At 56.0% G+C, this 19,233-nt stretch overlaps 3 protein-coding genes across 4 annotated transcripts in view; all 3 read left to right on the top strand.

Annotated features, from left to right (window-relative positions):
* Positions 1-19,233, top strand: part of TSPEAR (thrombospondin type laminin G domain and EAR repeats) — a 56,839-nt gene that overhangs the window by 13,140 nt on the left and 24,466 nt on the right. Inside the window, exon 4 of the mRNA XM_026500625.4 lies at positions 17,906-18,144. Coding sequence (XP_026356410.3) covers positions 17,906-18,144 — 239 coding nt within the window. The remainder of the gene's footprint in view (positions 1-17,905; positions 18,145-19,233) is intronic.
* Positions 1,986-3,054, top strand: LOC113251250 (keratin-associated protein 10-12-like). Its single transcript, XM_044384284.1, has 2 exons — positions 1,986-2,369; positions 2,514-3,054. The coding sequence occupies exons 1-2, from the start codon at positions 1,986-1,988 to the stop codon at positions 2,751-2,753; spliced, it is 624 nt and encodes a 207-aa protein (XP_044240219.1). The 3' UTR covers positions 2,754-3,054.
* LOC125281500 (keratin-associated protein 10-9-like) lies at positions 8,138-15,931 on the top strand. 2 transcript variants are annotated; one of them, XM_048215102.2, is made up of 6 exons: positions 8,138-8,177; positions 8,226-8,373; positions 8,566-8,760; positions 15,034-15,158; positions 15,276-15,374; positions 15,642-15,931. In XM_048215102.2, exons 1-6 carry the CDS (start codon positions 8,138-8,140, stop codon positions 15,929-15,931), a joined length of 897 nt encoding a protein of 298 aa, XP_048071059.2. The 2 variants fall into 2 exon arrangements, with proteins under 2 accessions (XP_048071059.2, XP_057162807.1); XM_057306824.1 differs by lacking the exons at positions 8,138-8,177; positions 8,226-8,373; positions 8,566-8,760 and having other exon boundaries at positions 14,783-15,931.

The following is a 19,233-nucleotide window of genomic DNA, read 5'->3' as shown; positions in this document are numbered from 1 at the left end:
GAGTAATATTCCATTGTATATATGGACCACAACTTCTTAATCCAGTCATCTGTTGAAGGGCATCTCAGCTCCTTCCACAGTTTAGCTATTGTGGACATTGCTGCTATGAACATTGGGGTGCATATGGCCCTTCTCTTCACTACATCTGTATCTTTGGGGTAAATACCCAGTAGTGCAATTGCTGGGTCATAGGGTAGCTCTATTTTCAACTTTTTGAGGGACTTCCACACTGTTTTCCAAAGTGGCTGTAAAAACCCGCTCTTTTTCGTGCAGAGCTCCAACCCTTCTTGTCCCTTCCTGGTCTTGCTGTTACATATACTCCATCTGTCAGTGTTAAAAACCCCTCAATATATTTTTATAACTATTACCTAATATGCTTTTATGACTTCTAAGAAGCTGAGAGAAGACAGGAAAACAAGTATTGTATTTATAGCTTTTGTTCTCCTAGCCTTTTTATTGTTTCTGGCTCCCTTCACATTTTCCTGTGGATCCGAGTTGCCATTTGTGGTCGTTTCCTCCACCCGAGACAGCTTTGCTCCCACCGGCATGCTTTGTATTGTTAGATATATGACATCACACCACAGACCCCTCAAGGCACCATGTGCCTCCTGTTGTCGGCAGCTGCTTTCGTCAGGGAAGCAAAACGCAGAGGTCTCGCTGAAGGAGAAGAGCGTGGGTCCTCATGGGCTATTGTAATCACATGACCACCTTCACTGACGTGTTTTGTGTCCTCCTGGGGATCAGAATCCCAACTGCGGTCGCTAGCTTTCAGCCTGAGGGACTCCCCTCACTGCGTCTTATAAGGTGGTTCTTTCAACATCAAATTCCTTCAGTTTTTATTTATCTGGGAATGTATTCAGACTCACCTGTAGAAATAGCCTTATTGGTTGGAGGATTCTTGATTGACCTTTTTTTTTTTTTTTTTGTCTTGAGCACTTTTGTGGGTCTTTTGTGAGTGTCTTATTTGGAGTGCATTGGGCTTCCTGGATGTGTAGATTAAAGGTTTTCAATAGCTTTGGAAGGTTTTAAGCCATTATGTCTTTGAGAGAACAACATTTCTCCACTGAGGACTGACTGTCATGCGTCCCCCAGGACAGCCCCCAGTCTCACCCAACAGAGGTCAGTGAGGCTTTCAACCCTGAAGCCCACAGGCCCCTGCAGCTCAGAGCACCACCCAGGGCCCTGCCCTTGCCCCTTCAGAGACTGGGCCATGGACGGTGGCCACGCGTCCATGAGGACACGAGGACCATGCCAGATGCCGTGTACTCACCAGGTCTCAGGTGTGGAACCAAGCACCAGGGCATGAGCAATGAGGCCAATGCGTTGCCCGTCATGGTCATTCCTCCTGTGCTAGCCTGCATCCCTGACCGTGGCCACTTCAGTGAGCCAATCTCGGCCCCAGGACATGTTCCTCATACCTGCCCCAGGGCTCACACCTGGGAGACACATGCCCCATTAACACCCACTACAACCAGCAGCATCAACCCACGAAGTGCCTCCTGCCCCACAGCCAGGCCGGCTGGGCATCATCAGCCCTGTCCACAGCTGGGCATCTCTTCCTTTGCTCAAAGCCCAAATTTTAGGATTGGTCCATCTTCAGCCCCTGCTTTGGGCCAGAAGTGCACCCCCCACCCCCCATGGGATGGAGCACAGGCTGTCACTTTCAGAAAATCACCTGATTTCTGGTCTCTACAAAGCATCAAAGCATTTCTACTGTTTTTCCTTTGGAGACAAACACAGGTCAGGATACTCTGAACTCCACTCAGGAGCCTCACAAGCTGACGGCATTCAGACAGTGACCCAGCACTGGGGAAACAGCACAACACTAAACACCAACAAGGAAGGGAAGGCTTCACTAAGCCTGCTGTTGGGACAACACACACTCACAGGGGGTATAAAAGTCAGCAGCCTGAGCACCAAACACACACTCAAACTCACACACTCACACTCACACCTTCCTCCAGGCCTGCCACCCCACCCCCACCATGGCTGTGTCCACCCTGTCCGTCTGCTCCAGCGACCTGAGCTACGGCAGCCGCGTCTGCCTGCCCGGCTCCTGTGACTCCTGCCCTGACTCCTCCTGGCAGGTGGACGACTGCCCAGAGAGCTGCTGCGAGCCCCCCTGCTGCGCCCCTACCTGCTGCGCCCCTAGCTCTTGCCTGACCCTCATCTGCACCCCTGTGAGCTGTGTGTCCAGCCCCTGCCAATCAGCCTGCACCAGCTCCTGCCAGCCCTCCTGCTGCAGCTCCTCCCCCTGCCAGGAAGACAGCTGTGTGTCTGTCTGCTGCAAGCCTGTCTGCTGCACCCCTGTCTGCTGCAAGCCCGTCTGCTGCACCCCTGTCTGCTGCAAGCCCGTGTGCTGCACCCCTGTCTGTTGTGAGACCTCTCCCTGCTCATCCTCCTCATGCTGCCAGCCCCCCTGCTGCACCCCCAGCTCCTGCCTGACCCTCCTCTGCACCCCTGCAAGCTGTGTGTCCAACCCCTGCCAATCAGCCTGCACCAGCTCCTGCCAGCCCTCCTGCTACAGCTCCTCCCCCTGCCAGGAAGACTGCTGCAAGCCCGTGTGCTGCACCCCTGTCTGCTGCAAGCCCGTGTGTTGCACCCCTGTCTGCTGCAAGCCCATCTGCTGCACCCCTGTCTGCTCGGGGGCCTCCCCCTGCTCTGCCGCCTCCTGCTGCCAGCCCAGCCCCTGCTCCTCATCCTGCTGCAGACCCTCCTCCTGCGTGTCCCTGCTCTGCCGCCCCGTGTGCTGAGGCCCCGCCTCGGCCCAGAAGTCCTGCTGCTGACCGGGCACATCTTCTCACTGCTACTAGGGCCAGCTCGTATGTCCACCTGAAATATTTGAAGCCTGGAGCCCAGTCTGGGTCCTCTTCTGCCCCAGAGCACCCACCTCAGCAAGCAAGGCTGAGCCCTCACTGTCAGTCTGGCTCTCTGGGCAGCTCCAAGCTTCCTGCAGGCCCTGCATGTCACCCAGCATCCTCCTCTCCTGGCTGGATTGTGGTCACTTTGTCCTGCCCTATGTCAGCCACCTGTCTGTTAACCAATAAAGTTATTGTCGATGCTTCTCCAAAGGCCTCAAATGCATATCTCGGCAAACCACGGGGAAGGGCTCTGATGCTGCACGTGGGCGGGGCTGCGTCCAGGGCAGCAGCACCCTGGGGAGGACTGGCCGCCAGCACCCTGTGCTGTGTCTTCTGTAGTGGTCATCCCCCTGCAGCCTCCAGCACAGAGAAACCTGCCCCCCTGGGAGGCCCCTGGGTGCCCCTGGATACCTTTACCAGTGAGGAACAGAGGGCTACCTGTCCAGCCCCTGGCCTGACATCTCAGGGCTCTGGAGCTTTGCTAGGGACAGAGGAGAGCCCATTTGATAAAGCCTCTGCCTTCAAGGCATGAAGGCCACTGCAGGACAGGCTTTGGGCAACATGGTGGCAGCCACTCTCCAGACACTGTCTGCACAGGGCCGGAGCTTCCCTCCACGGGAAGACACCGGGAGTGTGAGCGCTGTGTGCAATGATGACCAGAGCCTGCATCAGGCAAGGTTCTCCAGGACAGCAGCCAACAGGATGTGTGCATATATAAACAGAGATATTGATTTTGGGGAATCCGTTCATGTGCCTGTGGAGGCTGGCACGGCCGAAATCTGCAGGGCAGGCTTCCCGGGGAGAGTGGACGCTGCGGCTTGAGTCAGAAGATGGTGTGCTAGTGGCCTCCCTTCCTCCTGGGGAGACCGCTTTGCTCCTACATCCTTCAACTGATTGGGTGAGGCCCACCTGCAGAATGGCCGATAACCTGCTTCACTCAGAGTTGACTGATTCAAATGCTAATTTCATCTAAAAAAAAATCTTCACAGTGGAGCGTGTGGGTGGCTCAGCCATTAAGTGTCTGCCTCCGGCTCAGGTCATGATCCCAGGGTCCTGGGATCGAGCCCGTGTCGGGCTCCCTGCTTGGTGGGAAGCCTGCTTCTCCCTCTCCCACTCCCCCTGCTGTGTTCTCTCTCTCACTGTGTCTCTCTCTGTCAAATAAATAAATAAAATCTTTTAAAAAAAATATATCTTCACAGCAACATCTGTGTGCGTTTGACCAACCAAAGGAGCACAATGGCCTGGCCAAGACGACACATAAAATTAACTATCACAGGGGAGAGGGGTATTGGGAATGGTGGGTCTCGTTGGGCGGTCTGCTCAGGGATTCAAGTATTGGAAGAAGCAGGGAGGAGGGATTCCCACTGGCCCTGCTGAAGGGTGCAAGCCTTGTCTGGGCCATGGATGGTCCCCAGTGAGGAAGGGCCTTGTCTGGGAGGCCTCACACACCCTCCGGCCACCTTAGAGGGAAACCATGCTTGGCAGTGTTGTGATGTGGGAACCCGAGGTCAGAAGGAACCGTGTCCCATGGAGAGCGTTTCCTGGCCCGGAACATTGACTCCAGGGTGACTGCAGGCCAGTCACCCAGGCTGGCCAGTCGCCCAGGATCCCCACAGCACGCCCCCGAGTGTGGTATAAGGCATGTCCTGTCCCTTGACCCGGTCCTGGAGGCACATCGCCCTTGTGTGAGCTCGGCTCTGTGAACGGCCACACCCATCAGCCTGGCCTCGGCCCTCCTCTGCCCTGCCCGAGCCGGTTCATCTTCTGACCCGCTGTCTCCTCCCCTGCCAGGGCCACCCAGGAGCCCTGCCTTTCCAGGTTCTCCCCCTCCTCCCAGCAGCGCTGCTCTGCACACAGCCCCGGGGAGACCCCAAGAGCCTGCCCTCCCCTCGGACAGACCCTGTAACTGGTGTCAAGCTGGAGCAGGTGTGGTGGCCCAGCCCCTGCCCTGCCCCTCGGCCCCCTGTTCTGTGTCTCCCCACAGCCCACTGCCCAGCATTTCTTGGTTTCTTATCCCTGGAGATAGCTTTTTTTTTTTTTTTTTTGCCTTTCAATTTTTTTTTTTTTTTTTTTTTTTTTTTTTTTAGTGTTCCATGATTCATTGTTTGCATATAACACCCAGTGCACCATGCAATATGTGCCCTCCTTAATACCATCACCGGCCTATCCCATTCCCCACCCCCCTCCCCTCTGAAGCTCTCAGTTTGTTTCCCAGAGTCCATCGTCTCTCATGGTTCATTCCCCCTTCTGTTTACCCCCCCTTCATTCTTCCCTTCCTTCTCCTACCGATCTTCCTATTTCTTTTCCTTTCTTTTTTTTTTTTTTAAAGATTTTATTTATTTATTCGACAGAGATAGAGACAGCCAGCAAGAGAGGGAACACAAGCAGGGGGAGTGGGAGCGGAAGAAGCAGGCTCATAGCGGAGGAGCCTGATGTGGGGCTCGATCCCATAACGCCGGGATCACGCCCTGAGCCGAAGGCAGACGCTTAACCGCTGTGCCACCCAGGCGCCCCCGATCTTCCTATTTCTTATGTTCCATACATGAGTGAAACCGTATGATAATTGTCTTTCTCTGCTTGACTTATTTCACTTAGCATAATCTCCTCCAGTCCCGTCCATGTTGCTGCAAATGTTGTGAAATCATTCTTTCTGATGGCTGAGTAATATTCCATTGTATATATGGACCACGACTTCTTAATCCAGTCATCTGTTGAAGGGCATCTCGGCTCCTTACACGATTTAGCTATTGTGGACATTGCTGCTATGAACATTGGGGTGCGTATGGCCCTTCTCTTCACCACGTCTGTATCTTTGGGGTAAACACCCGGTAGTGCAATGGCTGGGTCATAGGGCAGCTCTGTTTTTAATGTTTTGAGGGACCTCCACACTGTTCTCCAAAGTGGCTGGAGATATCTTAACGCTGACGCTTTCTTTCTTCAGTTGTCTGTGTTTGTTTTATAAGCCGCTGATGGCAGCTGCCGCGTCTGAAGTCCACGCGGTGGTGGCAGTGTGGTCCGGCTTTCTGGAACGTCTCCCACTTCTCGTTCACCGCGTCTTCTCCCCTGGCGCTTCATTGTTTCTCGCAGAGAAACGGTCCTTGTGCTGGGAAGGCATCTGTGGGCACGTTGAGCCTCTGATGGAGGCTACCTCCCGCAGTGGACGTGTGTTTGCTTCTGTCCGGGGTGAGGGGCTGAGGCCCCAACACTTCAGCTCCGTTCACGGCTTCTGTTTGGTGTGCTGCCCCAGAGGAGTGGTCAGGGCAGCAGAGTGGGCGGGGAGCAGCCGCGGAGTGTGCGGGGACACTGATCCCCTTGCAAGGCTGAACCCTCGTGGCCTGGTCGCCCCCCGCTACTGTCTTCTTTGGGGTTCAGATTTCACCTTGCAAGTTTTGGGGGAACACAAACATTCAGTCTGTGTCAGCTGGGTCCCTTCCTCAATCTGACTGGTGTCCCCATGAGAACAGGGGGATGCAGACACGCACACCGGGACGGCCGTGCGTGGACACGGAGGGTGGAGGGGGAGGAAGATGGCCGTCTCCGAGCTGCAGGGCCTGCAGACACCTTGATCTCAGACCCCGCCTCTGGGGCTGAAAGTGAATGTCTGCTGTCCCCGCTGCCTGTCTGGAGCTCTGCTCACCCAGGAGACCCCGTGCTGGGCACCGTGGTCAACAAGACAGACAAGGTCACTGCCCTCGAGATGCCTCCATTCTAGGACGGCCCCAGGGCTGTATGGCAAGGGTCACAGCAGGTGCCGGGTGCAGGTGGAGGGGAGGATGCCCTCTCGCTGTTAGGGAGCAGGAGGCTTGGCTCCGTTGCAGGGTGACAGCCCGGGAAGAATTTCGGTCAGGGGAAAGTGTGCAGATGGCCAGCTCTGAGGACAGGCATGGGGTGTTCTTGGAGTGGACAGGCCAGCAGAACTGGGGTGCGTGGTCCCAGGCACGCAGCGGGAGGGCCCATTTCAGGCATGTCTGTCTCGAAGAGCCTGATGGACGCTGCGACGTGGTGTGGTTCGATTTGTTCCTCAGGAAGGTCCTTCCAGCAGCATCTGGGCGAACGGGTCCAGGGGGAAAGAACTGGCCGCTCTGGGGTGCTGGAAGGGGGTGTGGTGTCCTGCCTGAGGGACCCGGCATCAGCAGATTGCAAAGATGGCCGGGACACCAAAGTGAGCAGAGTGGGTGGCTCGGGGAGGACTCGCCGGCCGCCAAGGTACTGGCTCAGGAACCTGGTGGGCGGGCCTGGTGGCTCCTTCCGACAGAAAGACCCCGGGGCAGAGCTGGGTTCGGGAGAGCACGGCCGGTTCGTGGACATGTCCGGATGTGTGGCCTGGAGTGATGCAAACTGGGGCGGACATTGAGGAGTCTCTCCCGGAGACTCAGCACTGTTTGCGGGAGGACGGCACTGGCCGCCGTGGGGTCGCCCGCAGAGCGAGCTGCAGAGTGGCACAGGAGGGGCCACGCAAGACACTGTCACCTGCTGTTGCTCTGTCCCTCCTCGCGCTTTCACCAGGGAACTGGCCAGATCCCAAGTCTATGCCACAGAATCACCAAAATCTCCGAGAATTGTCCCGCTCTGTGAACGCTGCTTCCGTAACAGCCAGAACCCCCCTGCCCCCCCGCGGCGGGCACCCTGCTCCCGTACCGTCCCGGCCTCCCTCCCTCCCAGGACGGTCGTCTAGGGGACCCTCCTGGGACCCTCCTGCCCAACAGTCGCTCACCCCACGCCTCGGCCCAGGTGTGGGTGTGAGAGACCAGCAATCCAAAGACTCCTGTAACATCAGGGGCTTCAGACAATGCCCCGCTGCTCCTGCCCAGGGTGGCCTCCCCACCAAGGGCCCTGACATCCTCCTCAGCCCTCCCCGGGGCGGCAGGAGCAGGTCCTCCCCTTACTCCGACATAACCCGTGGACCGCACCAGGGGCCACCACAACCGCCCGCCACAGATAGTCAAGGACACATTCCCCCTGGCCCACGACCAGGACACCCACAGGCGGAAGGGCTTGTCCGCAGCACAGCCCGCGCCGGCTTCCCCGAGGGCCAAACCCCGGTCAGGTGGCCATCAGCCCACCTCCCAGGCCTCTGACTCATCTAATTAGGCTTCCCTGGCCCGTGAGGACACCAACAAGAAAGGGGACATGTGAGCCTCCTGCAGGGACAGCTCCAGCCAGGGATGGATATAAAAGCCCTGGCATCCCAGGGACCTCACACACACACACACACACACACTCAAACACACACACTCACTCACACCTCCTCCAGCCCCGCCACCCCCACCCCCGCCATGGCCGCGTCCACCCTGTCCGTCTGCTCCAGCGACCTGAGCTACGGCAGCCGCGTCTGCCTGCCCGGCTCCTGTGACTCCTGCCCAGACTCCCCCTGGCAGGTGGACGACTGCCCAGAGAGTTGCTGCGAGCCCCCCTGCTGCGCCCCCACCTGCTGCGCCCCCAGCTCCTGCACCCCAGCCTCCTGCTTGACCCTCCTCTGCACCCCTGCGAGCTGTGTGTCCAGCCCCTGCCAATCAGCCTGCACCAGCTCCTGCCAGCCCTCCTGCTGCAGCTCCTCCCCCTGCCAGGAAGACTGCTGTGTGTCTGTCTGCTGCAAGCCCGTCTGCTGCACCCCTGCCTGCTGCGAGGCCTCCCCTTGCTCATCTTCCTCATGCTGCCAGCCCCCCTGCTGCACCCTCAGCTCCTGCCGGACCCTCCTCTGCACCCCTATAAGCTGCGTGTCCAGCCCCTGCCAGTCAGCCTGCACCAACTCCTGCCAGCCCTCCTGCTGCAGCTCCTCCCCCTGCCAGGAAGACAGCTGTGTGTCTGTCTGCTGCAAGCCCGCCTGCTGCACCCCTGTGTGCTGCAAGCCTGTCTGCTGCACCCCTGTCTGCTGCAAGCCCATCTGCTGCAAGCCCGTGTGCTGCACCCCTGTCTGCTGCACCCCTGTCTGCTGCACCCCTGTCTGCTCGGGGGCCTCCCCCTGCTCTGCCCCCTCCTGCTGCCAGCCCAGCCCCTGCTCCTTGTCCTGCTGCAGACCCACCTCCTGCGTGTCCCTGCTCTGCCGCCCCGTGTGCAGACCCACCTGCTGCGTGCCTGCCTCCTCCTGCTGTGCCCCCACCTCCTCCTGCCAGCCCAGCTGCTGCCGCCGGGGCTCCTGCGTGTCCCTGCTCTGCCGCCCCGTGTGCTCCCGCCAGGCCTGCTGTGTCCCTGCCTCGGCCCAGAAGTCCTGCTGCTGACGGGGCACGTCCCCTGCCCCAGGGCCAGCTGGGCTCAGGACCCACCCAGTGACGGTGGTCCTCCCAGCGCCCCCTCAGTCCAGTCCTGACCTGTGTTAGGTGGCTGCCCGCACCCAGGACGGGGTCCCCCATGTGTCCACGCTCCTGACCTGACCTTGACCTCCTGCATCCCCAGACCACTGACCCCGCTGCTCCCCGGGGCTCCTTCTCCCAGGAGGCGCCTCCACCTGTTCTGGGTCCCTGTCCTTCCCTCCCGGTGTCTCTGCTCGGGTCCCTTGGCCTCAACGTCTGACCTGTCAGCCCCTCCTCGGGCACCCCAATAAACTCACTTGTCCAACGGATCTGCTTCCTTTCATCTGACCCTCATGGGGGCGGGGGAACCCAGGGTTTTGAGCGGACATTGGTCTCCTCCAGCTGCAGACATTGCTGGGAATGAGGGAATGAGGGACTGAGAAGTCGCGAAGGGCAGGGGCCTAACTCCTCTGGCCAGGGCCCTGGGGGTGGGGGGCGGGGTCATGCCCTCACCCAGGAAGGTCAGTGCTGCTGGGTGCTGCGTGCCCAGGGCTTCCCGAGGCTGGCTGCCTGCCCACAGGTCGTGGTCTGGGGGTTCTCAGCCCCTGGCCCGTTTCCACCCACTGCCCTCGCTGGGCAAACCGACCGCAGAGAAGGTGGCCTGTGGGCTGCAGGCAGCACAGACCCGATGGGCCTAGGGACCCCCTGGTGTCCTCCCGCAGGCTCTTCCCATTTAGCGGAAAGGTGATAGAGTGGGGGAGGCACTTCTCCAGTCTAGATGGGGTCACAGGGACTGGATACCTTCCCACCTGGGCCAACTCAGAACATTGACTAGACCATGTAGCCAGCGTGTCGGATCCTGGGCTCAGGGAACACAGAACAAGTACAGGGAGGGAGGGAAGGAGTAAGGAGCATGTGGCAGGTGGCGCTCCCACTGCTGGAGAGTATTTCCAGCCCCCATGCAGCAGGGCAAGCCCAGTGGAGCTCCAAGCACCCCGAGTTTCACAGATGGCTTGGGAGTTGAGGGGAGACCCAGGCAGCCAGCGTTTGCGTTTGGGGTCAGAGTGCTGGAGAAGAGACCTCATCACAGAGGGTGTCTCTACTCTGAAGACCCCTTGTGCTCCACCTGCTCCTCCCCTCCCCTGAAGCCCGTGGCACCTGCTGGTCTACTATCTCCAGTTGGGTCCTTCCCGAATGTTCTCGTGTGGGACATACATACAGCATGGAGACTTCTCAGGTTGGCTGTTTTCATTCACTCATAGGTGTGTGAACTTCCTCCCCATCTCTTCCTGGCGTGATCGCGCCCTTCTTTTTCATTTGTTTGTATTGATGCCGAATGCACGTAACATCAAGTCTGCCATCTCCACCACTTCTCAGGGCACCGTTTACGCTGCCAAGTACCTTCTTAACATCGTGCAGCCGTCCCCACCGTCTGTCTCCAGGACTCTTCATTCCTGGGAAAATGAAACACTGTCCCCATGACCACTGACTCGCCAGCCTCCTCCCCCAACCCCGGCGCCCACCCTTCCACCTCCTGTCTCTGACGCACCTCACATCAGTGGAATCATAGGGTAGTTAGTTGTCTTTTTGTGACTGGCTCTTGTCACTCCCCATAACGTCCTCATGCTTCATCCGTGTTGAAGTCAGACCTGCTTCCTTTTTAAGGCTGAATACTAGTCCACCACGTGGATGGACCACGTTTTGCTTATCTATTCATCTCTCAGTGGACACTTGGGTTCTTCGACCTCATAGCTCTTGTGAATAATGCTGCTGTGAACACGGATGTACAGATATCTCTTTGAATGCCCGCTTTCAGTCTTTTGAGCGTATACGCATGTAATTACTGGATCGCACAGTAATTCTACTGTCAGTTTTTTGAAGAACCACCCTACTGATTTCCATGGTGGCCGTACCATTTCACGTTCCCACTCACAGTGCACAAGGGCTTTAATTTCTCCACATCCTCACCAACCCGTGCTGTCTTCTCTTTGTTATGTATGTGTATTGTTTACGCTATCCCCTCATTGTGTTTATATTTACATAAATATTATATATATTTATCCTGATGGGTGTAAGGTGGCTTCTCATTGTAGTTTTTATTTGCATTTCTCTGATGATGAGTGATGTTGAGCACCTTTTCATGTGCCCATGGTCACATAACTTGTGCATCATCTTTGGGAAAATGTCGATTCAGGTCATTTGCTCATTTTTCAGTTTGGTTGTTTGGCTTTTTGTGATTGAGTTTTGGGAGTTCTCATACATTTTAGATATTAATCCTTGATGAAAACCTGATTTTCAAATGTTTTCTCCCATTTCTTTGGGTTACCTTTTATTCTTCATTGGTATTGTCTTTTGATGCAAAAATATTTAAGATTTTCATGAAGTCCAATTTTTGTATTTTTTTTATGTTGCCTGTGCCTCTGGTGTCATAGCCAGGAAATCATTGCAAAATCCAATGTTGTGAAGCTTTTGTCCTGTGTTTTCTTCCAAGAGTTCTATAGTTTTAGCTCTTCCATTTAGGTCATGGATCCATTTTGAGTTCATTTTCGTGGGTGGTGTGAGGTAGGGGTCCACCTTCACTCTTTTACATGTGGACCATCAATTTCCCCGGCACCATTTGTTGAAAAGACTGTCCTTTCTCCATTGAATGGACTTGCTGCCCTTGTGAAAAATAATTTGACCTAATACGGGAAGGTTTATTTCTGGACTCTATTCTATTCCATTAGTCTATGTGTCTGTCTGTTTTCATGTCAGTACCCCACTGTGTTGATTATTGTAGCTTTGTAGTTTTGAAATCAGGAAATGTGAGTCCTCCGGCTTTGTTTTTTCAGAATTGTTTTGGCTATGCAGGGTCCCTTAGGATTCCATATGTGTGTGAGGGGTTTTATGTTTCTGTAGAAAACATCATTGAGATTTCAATAGCGATTGTATTACGTCGGTAGATTGCTTTGGGTACTATCTACATCTTAACAATATTGAGCCTTCCAACCCATGAATGTGGACTGTCTTTCCATTTATTTATGTCTTCTTTATTGTCTTTCAGCAATGTTTTGTAGTTTTCGTTGTATAAGATTTTCCCCGTGATTAAGTCAATTCCTTTTATTTTATTCTTTTTTGAGGCAATTGTCAATGGGATTGTTTTTATAATTTCCTTTCTGGGTTGTTCATTATTTGTATAAAAGTGCAACTGGTTGTTGTGTGTTGACTTCGTGTCCTGCCATTTTTCCGAATTCATTTCCTAGTGCTAACCGGTCTTGAGGATTTTCTACATATAAGATCTTAGCATCTGTGAACAGACGTGATTTCACTTCTTCCTTTCCAAATTAGACTGCTTTTATTTATTTTGTTGTCCAACTGCTCTCCTAGCTCTCCTAGAACCCCCAGGACTGGTGAGCAGAAGTGGCAAAAGTGGGCAGCCCTGCCTTGCTCCTGATATTAGAGGAAAAGCTCTCAGTCTTTCACTGTTGAGGTTAACGCTTGCTGTGGGGTTTTCACATATATATTTTATTATGTTGAGGTAGTTCCTGCTTTTCCTAGTTTGTTGAGTGTGTTCATCATGAAAGGGTGTTGAGTTTTGTCAAACGCTTTTTTGGTGTCATTTGAGATGATTATGTGCTGTTTTCCTTATTCTGGTGATGTGAGGTTTTATACTGACTGATTTCCAGTTGTGGAACCGTCCTTGAATTCCAGAAAAATGTCCCTCTTGGTTGTGGTGTGTAATCCTTTTACTGCGCTGCTGAATTCACTTTGCTAGTACTTTGTTGAGGACTTTGGCACCATTGATCATAAGGGATATTGGTTTGTGGTTTCCTGTTTTTGTCATGTCTTTGCCTGGCTTTGTTGTCAGGATAATGTAAACCTTATAGAATGAATTGGGGAGTGTACCCACCCCCGCTTAATTTTTTTTAAAAGCTTATGATAAACTAGGAATAATTGAAAAAACTGTTAGCCTCATAAAAGGTATCTGTGAAAAAATTATAGCCAACACTATACTTAATTGTAAAAGACAGAGTTTTCTTCCAAAGATCAGGAAAGAGATTCAGATGTCCTCTCTCACTGCTCCTAAACATTGTACTGAAGTCCTACCTGTGCAACTAGCAAGAAAAAGAAATGTACGTCATACACATTGGAAATTAAGATATGCAGTGGTCTCTATTCACAGAGAACATGAGCGTCCACATAGAAAACCCCCCAAAATCTACGAAAATCTCTTAGAAATGTAAGAGAATTTAGATTGAAGGTGCAAGCCTAAAATAATTAAAATTAATTGCATCTCACTATAATAGCAATAAATAATTGGAATTGAATATTTTGTTTACAGGTGTGATTTACAACAGAATAAATAATGAAAACTTAGGTATAAATCTCAGGGAATATGTACATAATGAGAACTATAAAAATCCTGATGGAAGAATTTAATAAGACAGAAGTAAATGGAGAGCCGGACCATGTTGGCAGGTTGGAACATTGTTATGACGTCAGTGACCTCCAGACTCGTCTATAGATTCGAGGCAATCCCAATCCACATCCCAGTAGCAGCTTTTTGTCAATAGGAACAAGTTAATTCCAAAATTATTTGGAAGGGTGAAGGAGCTCAAATATCCAAACCATTTGCAAATGAAGAACAAAGTTGGAGGACTTCACTACCTGACTTCAAGATTTCCTATAAAGCTACAGTAATCAGGACAATGTGATGTTGGCAAAGGGATATGAGTAGGCAGATTCATGAAACAGAACAGACACATAGACCCACACAAATACAGCCAACTGATTTTTGATGAAATTGCGAAGGCAAGTTCAAGAGACAGAAGTGTACTTGGAGTAGTTGGACATCCACATCCCCCCCCCAAAAGGAATCTTACCCATGCTCATGTTTAGTATAAAAATTTAATAAAAATTGATCATAACCCTAAATATAAAATATAAACATTTTAAACTTTCAGGAAAAAAACGGGAGAAAATCGTTGTGACCTTGCATTAGACAGAGTCCTTAGGATTATTACCCAAAGTGTGATCTGAAAAAGAAGAAAATTGATAAACTGGCCTTGACTGATATTAAACTCTGTTGCTCTTTAAACAACACTGTTGAGAGCCTAGAAAGAGAAGCTGCAGAGTAGCAGAAAATATTTGCAAGTCACATCTGAGCAAAGTGCGGCTGCCCCTTGAGCAACCCTGGTTTGGACTCCGAGCGCCCACTCAGACGTGGGTTTTTCCAGTAAATACATAGCCCTCTGTCCATGTGCTTTCTCTTCCTGATGATTTTCTTAATAACATTTTCTTCTCTAGCTCACCTTGTGAGAATACAGTCTATGATACATATAGATACAAGGATGTGTTCGTTGACTCTCCGTTGAGTTTCTGGCTGCGTGCCCCGGGGCTGAGGACTCGAGGCTGCTCCCGTGCTGTTTCCTTAGAGAACTAAACAACGTCAGGGGGCCAGCCCCGTCCTCACCCAGGACAGGTGTTTAACAAGCAGCAAACTGTCTTGTGTAAATAAACCAGCAGCAGTAAGCACCCCCAGTACTCAGTCAAAACACGAACAAGGAAGGGAAGTCTCAGGGAGCCTCTTGCTGGACGACACACACAACTTGAAGGGTATAAAAGCCCACAGCCCAGCACCTCACACACACACACACTTACACACACACTCACACTCACACCTCCTCCGGCCCCGCCACCCCCACCCCTGCCATGGCCGCGTCCACCCTGTCCGTCTGCTCCAGCGACCTGAGCTACGGCAGCCGCGTCTGCCTGCCCGGCTCCTGTGACTCCTGCCCCGACTCCCCCTGGCAGGTGGACGACTGTCCAGAGAGCTGCTGCGAGCCCCCCTGCTGCGCCCCCACCTGCTGCGCCCCCAGCTCCTGCGCCCCCAGCTCCTGCCTGACCCTCATCTGCACCCCTGCAAGCTGCGTGTCCAGCCCCTGCCAATCAGCCTGCACCAGCTCCTGCCAGCCCTCCTGCTGCAGCTCCTCCCCCTGCCAGGAAGACTGCTGCAAGCCCATGTGCTGCACCCCTGTCTGCTGCAAGCCTGTGTGCTGCACCCCTGTCTGCTGCAAGCCCGTCTGCTGTGAGACCTCCCCCTGCTCATCCTCCTCATGCTGCCAGCCCCCCTGCTGTGCCCCCAGCTCCTGCCTGACCCTCCTCTGCACCCCTGCGAGCTGTGTGTCCAGCCCCTGCCAATCAGCCTGCACCAGCTCCTGCCAGCCCTCCTGCTGCAGCTCCTCCCCCTGCCAGGAAGACTGCTGCAAGCCCGTGTGCTGCACCCCTGTCTGCTGCAAGCCCATGTGCTGCACCCCTGTCTGCTGCAAGCCTGTGTGCTGCACCCCTGTCTGCTGCAAGCCCGTCTGCTGTGAGACCTCCCCCTGCTCATCCTCCTCATGCTGCCAGCCCCCCTGCTGTGCCCCCAGCTCCTGCCTGACCCTCATCTGCACCCCTGCAAGCTGCGTGTCCAGCCCCTGCCAATCAGCCTGCACCAGCTCCTGCCAGCCCTCCTGCTGCAGCTCCTCCCCCTGCCAGGAAGACTGCTGCAAGCCCGTGTGCTTCACCCCTGTCTGCTGCACCCCTGTCTGCTCGGGGGCCTCCCCCTGCTCTGCCCCCTCCTGCTGCCAGCCCAGCCCCTGCTCCTTGTCCTGCTGCAGACCCACCTCCTGCGTGTCCCTGCTCTGCCGCCCTGTGTGCAGACCCACCTGCTGTGTGCCCGCCTCCTCCTGCTGTGCCCCCGCCTCCTCCTGCCAGCCCAGCTGCTGCCGCCGGGGCTCCTGCGTGTCCCTGCTCTGCCGCCCCGTGTGCTCCCGCCAGGCCTGCTGTGTCCCTGCCTCGGCCCAGAAGTCCTGCTGCTGACTGGGCACGTCTCTCCCCCCAGGGCCAGCTGGGCTCAGGACCCACCAAGTGACGGTGGTCCTCCCAGCGCCCCCTCAGTCCAGTCCTGACCTGTGTTAGGTGGCTGCCCGCACCCAGGACGGGGTCCCCCATGTGTCCACGCTCCTGACCTGATCTTGACCTCCTGCATCCCCAGACCGCTGACCCCGCTGCTCCCCGGGGCTCCTTCTCCCAGGAGGCGCCTCCACCTGTTCTGGGTCCCTGTCCTTCCCTCCCAGTGTCTCTGCTCGGGTCCCTTGGCCTCACCATCTGACCCGTCAGCCCCTCCTCGGGCACCCCAATAAACTCACTTGCCCAACGGATCTGCTTCCTTTCATCTGACCCTCATGGGGGCGGGGGAACCCAGGGTTTTGAGCGGACATTGGTCTCCTCCAGCTGCAGACATTGCTGGGAATGAGGGAATGAGAAATCGCGAAGGGCAGGGGCCTAACTCCTCTGGCCAGGGCCCCAGGGGGCAGTCACACCCTCTGCCAGGAAGGTCAGTGCTGCTGGGCCCAGAACCCAGGGACGTGGGGATTCCCGTCGCAGCAGGGCCATGGCTGTGACGTCAGTACTCCTCCAGGCCCTTTGTCTCATGTCCCAGGCAAGACCGTGAGGATTTTGTCCCGCCTTTGTGGTTCTTGGCTTCCACGCATCGCCCCACTCCCTGAAAGTTGCCACGTGGGAGAGTTCCGTGCCGTGGAAGAGATGTCTGGGTGCCACGTCCCAGCCTGGAAACCGATGGGGCCTGCGTGTCCCCTCAGCACCACAGGCCACGTGACCAAGCGTGCCAAGTGCATTTTACTGGATGACGCGTTGGTTTGAAGACGAGGATCGTGCGGCGTTAACTGCGTTAGCAGTGTCGTTGCCCAGGACGGGTCATCGCTGTGGGCGGCGGGGGCCTGCCCGAGGCGTTGTAGCCCAGGCTGCACAGCCGCTGGCCCGGTCAGGGCGCCGTGGGCTGTGTTAGGCTGGGGAGCCCGGGACCCTGAGCGGCACCGACGGACGTCAAGCATGGGTCCGCTGAGCTGGGACGGGAGGTGTGGCCGGCCTGCGGGTGTCCCCAGGGCTCCGGTTCGGTGGCACTCAGCACCTTCACACTGTCGTGCTGCCGTCCCCACCGTCCGCGTCCAGACTGTTCCATCCCCCTCGCTGAGCCCGACGGCCGCTCCTCCCCCAGCCGTGGTGCCCCCATCCTAGTCTCTGTCTCCGAATGTGGTGGCTCTGGGACCGTGCGGTACGTGCCTTGTCCCGCGAGACTGGCTGACTTCCCTCAGCGTGACGTCCTCTAGGTCATCGGTGTGGACGCTGGGACCCGTGTCCTAGGCTGAGTCACCGTGCGTTGTACGGGCAGACCGCGGGGTCCCTGGCTGCTTCTGTGTGTTAGTGCCCGTGAATAATGGGCTGGGCACCCGGAGAGTCTCTCCGAGCCCCAGACGTCAGTCCAGGCGCTGGCCCAGACCGGGCTTGCTGGGGCCGGTGCTCATTCTGTGAGGATGTTTCCAGGGACCGCCACTCTGTCCTCTACCAAAGTTACACCGTGCGGCAACCCCACCGCCGGGGCCAATTTCCCCACGTCCTCGCCAGCACGCTTCCCTGGGTTTGCGGTAGTGGCCGACCTGAGAGGCTCGAGCAGTGCGTTTGGTTTTATCACAGATCTTGGTCACCAGGGTAGACCCTGCCATGAGAGCCCTGCCCTCCCCTGCCCTGCCTCCTCTGCCCCCACTCTCCCCTGCCTGCCTCCCCTGTCCCACCCTCCCCTGCCTGCCTCCCCTGCCCACCCTCCCCTGCCCAGCCTCCCCTGTCCCACCCTCCCCTGCCCAGCCTCCCCTGTCTCACCATCACCTGCCCGCGCCCTCCCCTGCCCTGCCTCTCCTGCTCCACCCTCCCCTGTCCCACCATCACCTGCCCGCACCCTTACCTGTCCTGCCTCCCCTGTGGCACCCTGTCTTGCAGAAGAACGAATACCTGTTCTCAGTGGTGGCAGAGGAGCCCGACGCCCTGCTGCTTGGCCTGCGGTACTCGCCCACCCGGCTGCACTTCCTCTTCCTCAGCCAGGACACGGCGGGCGCCTGGCAAACCCGAGTGACCTTCCGCAGTCCCACTCTGATGGACAGCCAATGGCACACGCTGGTCTTGGCCGTGTCTGAAGGATCCTTTTCCCTCACCACGGACTGTGGCCTCCCGGTGGACATGTAGGTAGCAGGACGCCAGGGGAGGGCGGTGCGGGGCTGCGTGCTGCCCGACGAGATGCGTCCAGGGCAGTGGGTGTGGCCGGCATGGCACAGCGTGCACCGCGGGCGCTCAGGCTTGTGGGCAGACGGTCGTTGGGAACCATCCCCTGAGGCAGGAGTGCAGGGTCATCGGCAAGGCCGGGACCAAACCTGTCCTCCAGAAAGGCCGCCGTGGGTGGGGCGGATGCAGGCGCCCGGGGCTGGGTGCGCTGGACGTGGGAGAGGAGGTGCCCTGCAGAGCGTGGTCGCCATCGCGAAAAGCCGCAGAGGAAGCCCACAAAGAGCTCAGGCGCCGGAGCCGAACTAAACCTGCCGCCTGACTCGAACCCAGCTCCTGCTCTTGATTTCCAGCACATCGTTTGACCCAAGACTCGATCTGCTTGTCTGGGCTGAGGGAGTGGACGGTCACTAAAACCCCAAATAAACATGCAGAATAATCCTTCTGGTAGTTTTGACAGGGCCCCAGGGACTCAGAAGCCTGAGTTCATTCCCTGTCCCGCCGTCCCCTGGTTGCTAGGTTGGACCAGGGCGCGTGGGTCCCCACGGCCCTGCCAGGTAGTGATGACCCCGTCGCCCTCAGCTTCCATCTGGGCTCAGTGGGGCTGGGCACTCTTTTTTTTTTTTAATCACAGATTGTCCAGTTTGCATTACATCTATCATTATTCCAAATAGTACTTGCAAAGGTAGGCTCTCACTGTGCTTTTAGATCAAACTTACTCCATAGTAAAAAGAATCTTTGACATTCAAATACTTTGTTTAAATACATATCTACTACAGATGTCCCCCCATGCCCCCCAAGTACATCAGGGCCTTTACCGGGTAGGGACCCAGCACTGGGGACAGCTCTGTGACGGGGAGAGCAAGGGCCAAGGAAGGGGACGGAAGGAGGCGGGACTACTGCCGATGGTGGCCGTGGAGGACTCGGGGCCCTGGGACCAGGCTTCACGGGCCTCATGGGTGTGACCAGAGCTGTGACCAGAGCTGTGAGCGGAGCACGGGGCACTCTGGGATGGCGGTCAGGAGCTGGCCTCACCACAGCCAGCTGTAGCC

The sequence above is a fragment of the Ursus arctos genome, unplaced genomic scaffold (assembly GCF_023065955.2).
Source record: "Ursus arctos isolate Adak ecotype North America unplaced genomic scaffold, UrsArc2.0 scaffold_4, whole genome shotgun sequence".
Taxonomy (NCBI): domain Eukaryota; kingdom Metazoa; phylum Chordata; class Mammalia; order Carnivora; family Ursidae; genus Ursus; species Ursus arctos.
This window is presented reverse-complemented; position numbering and strand designations above follow the sequence as displayed.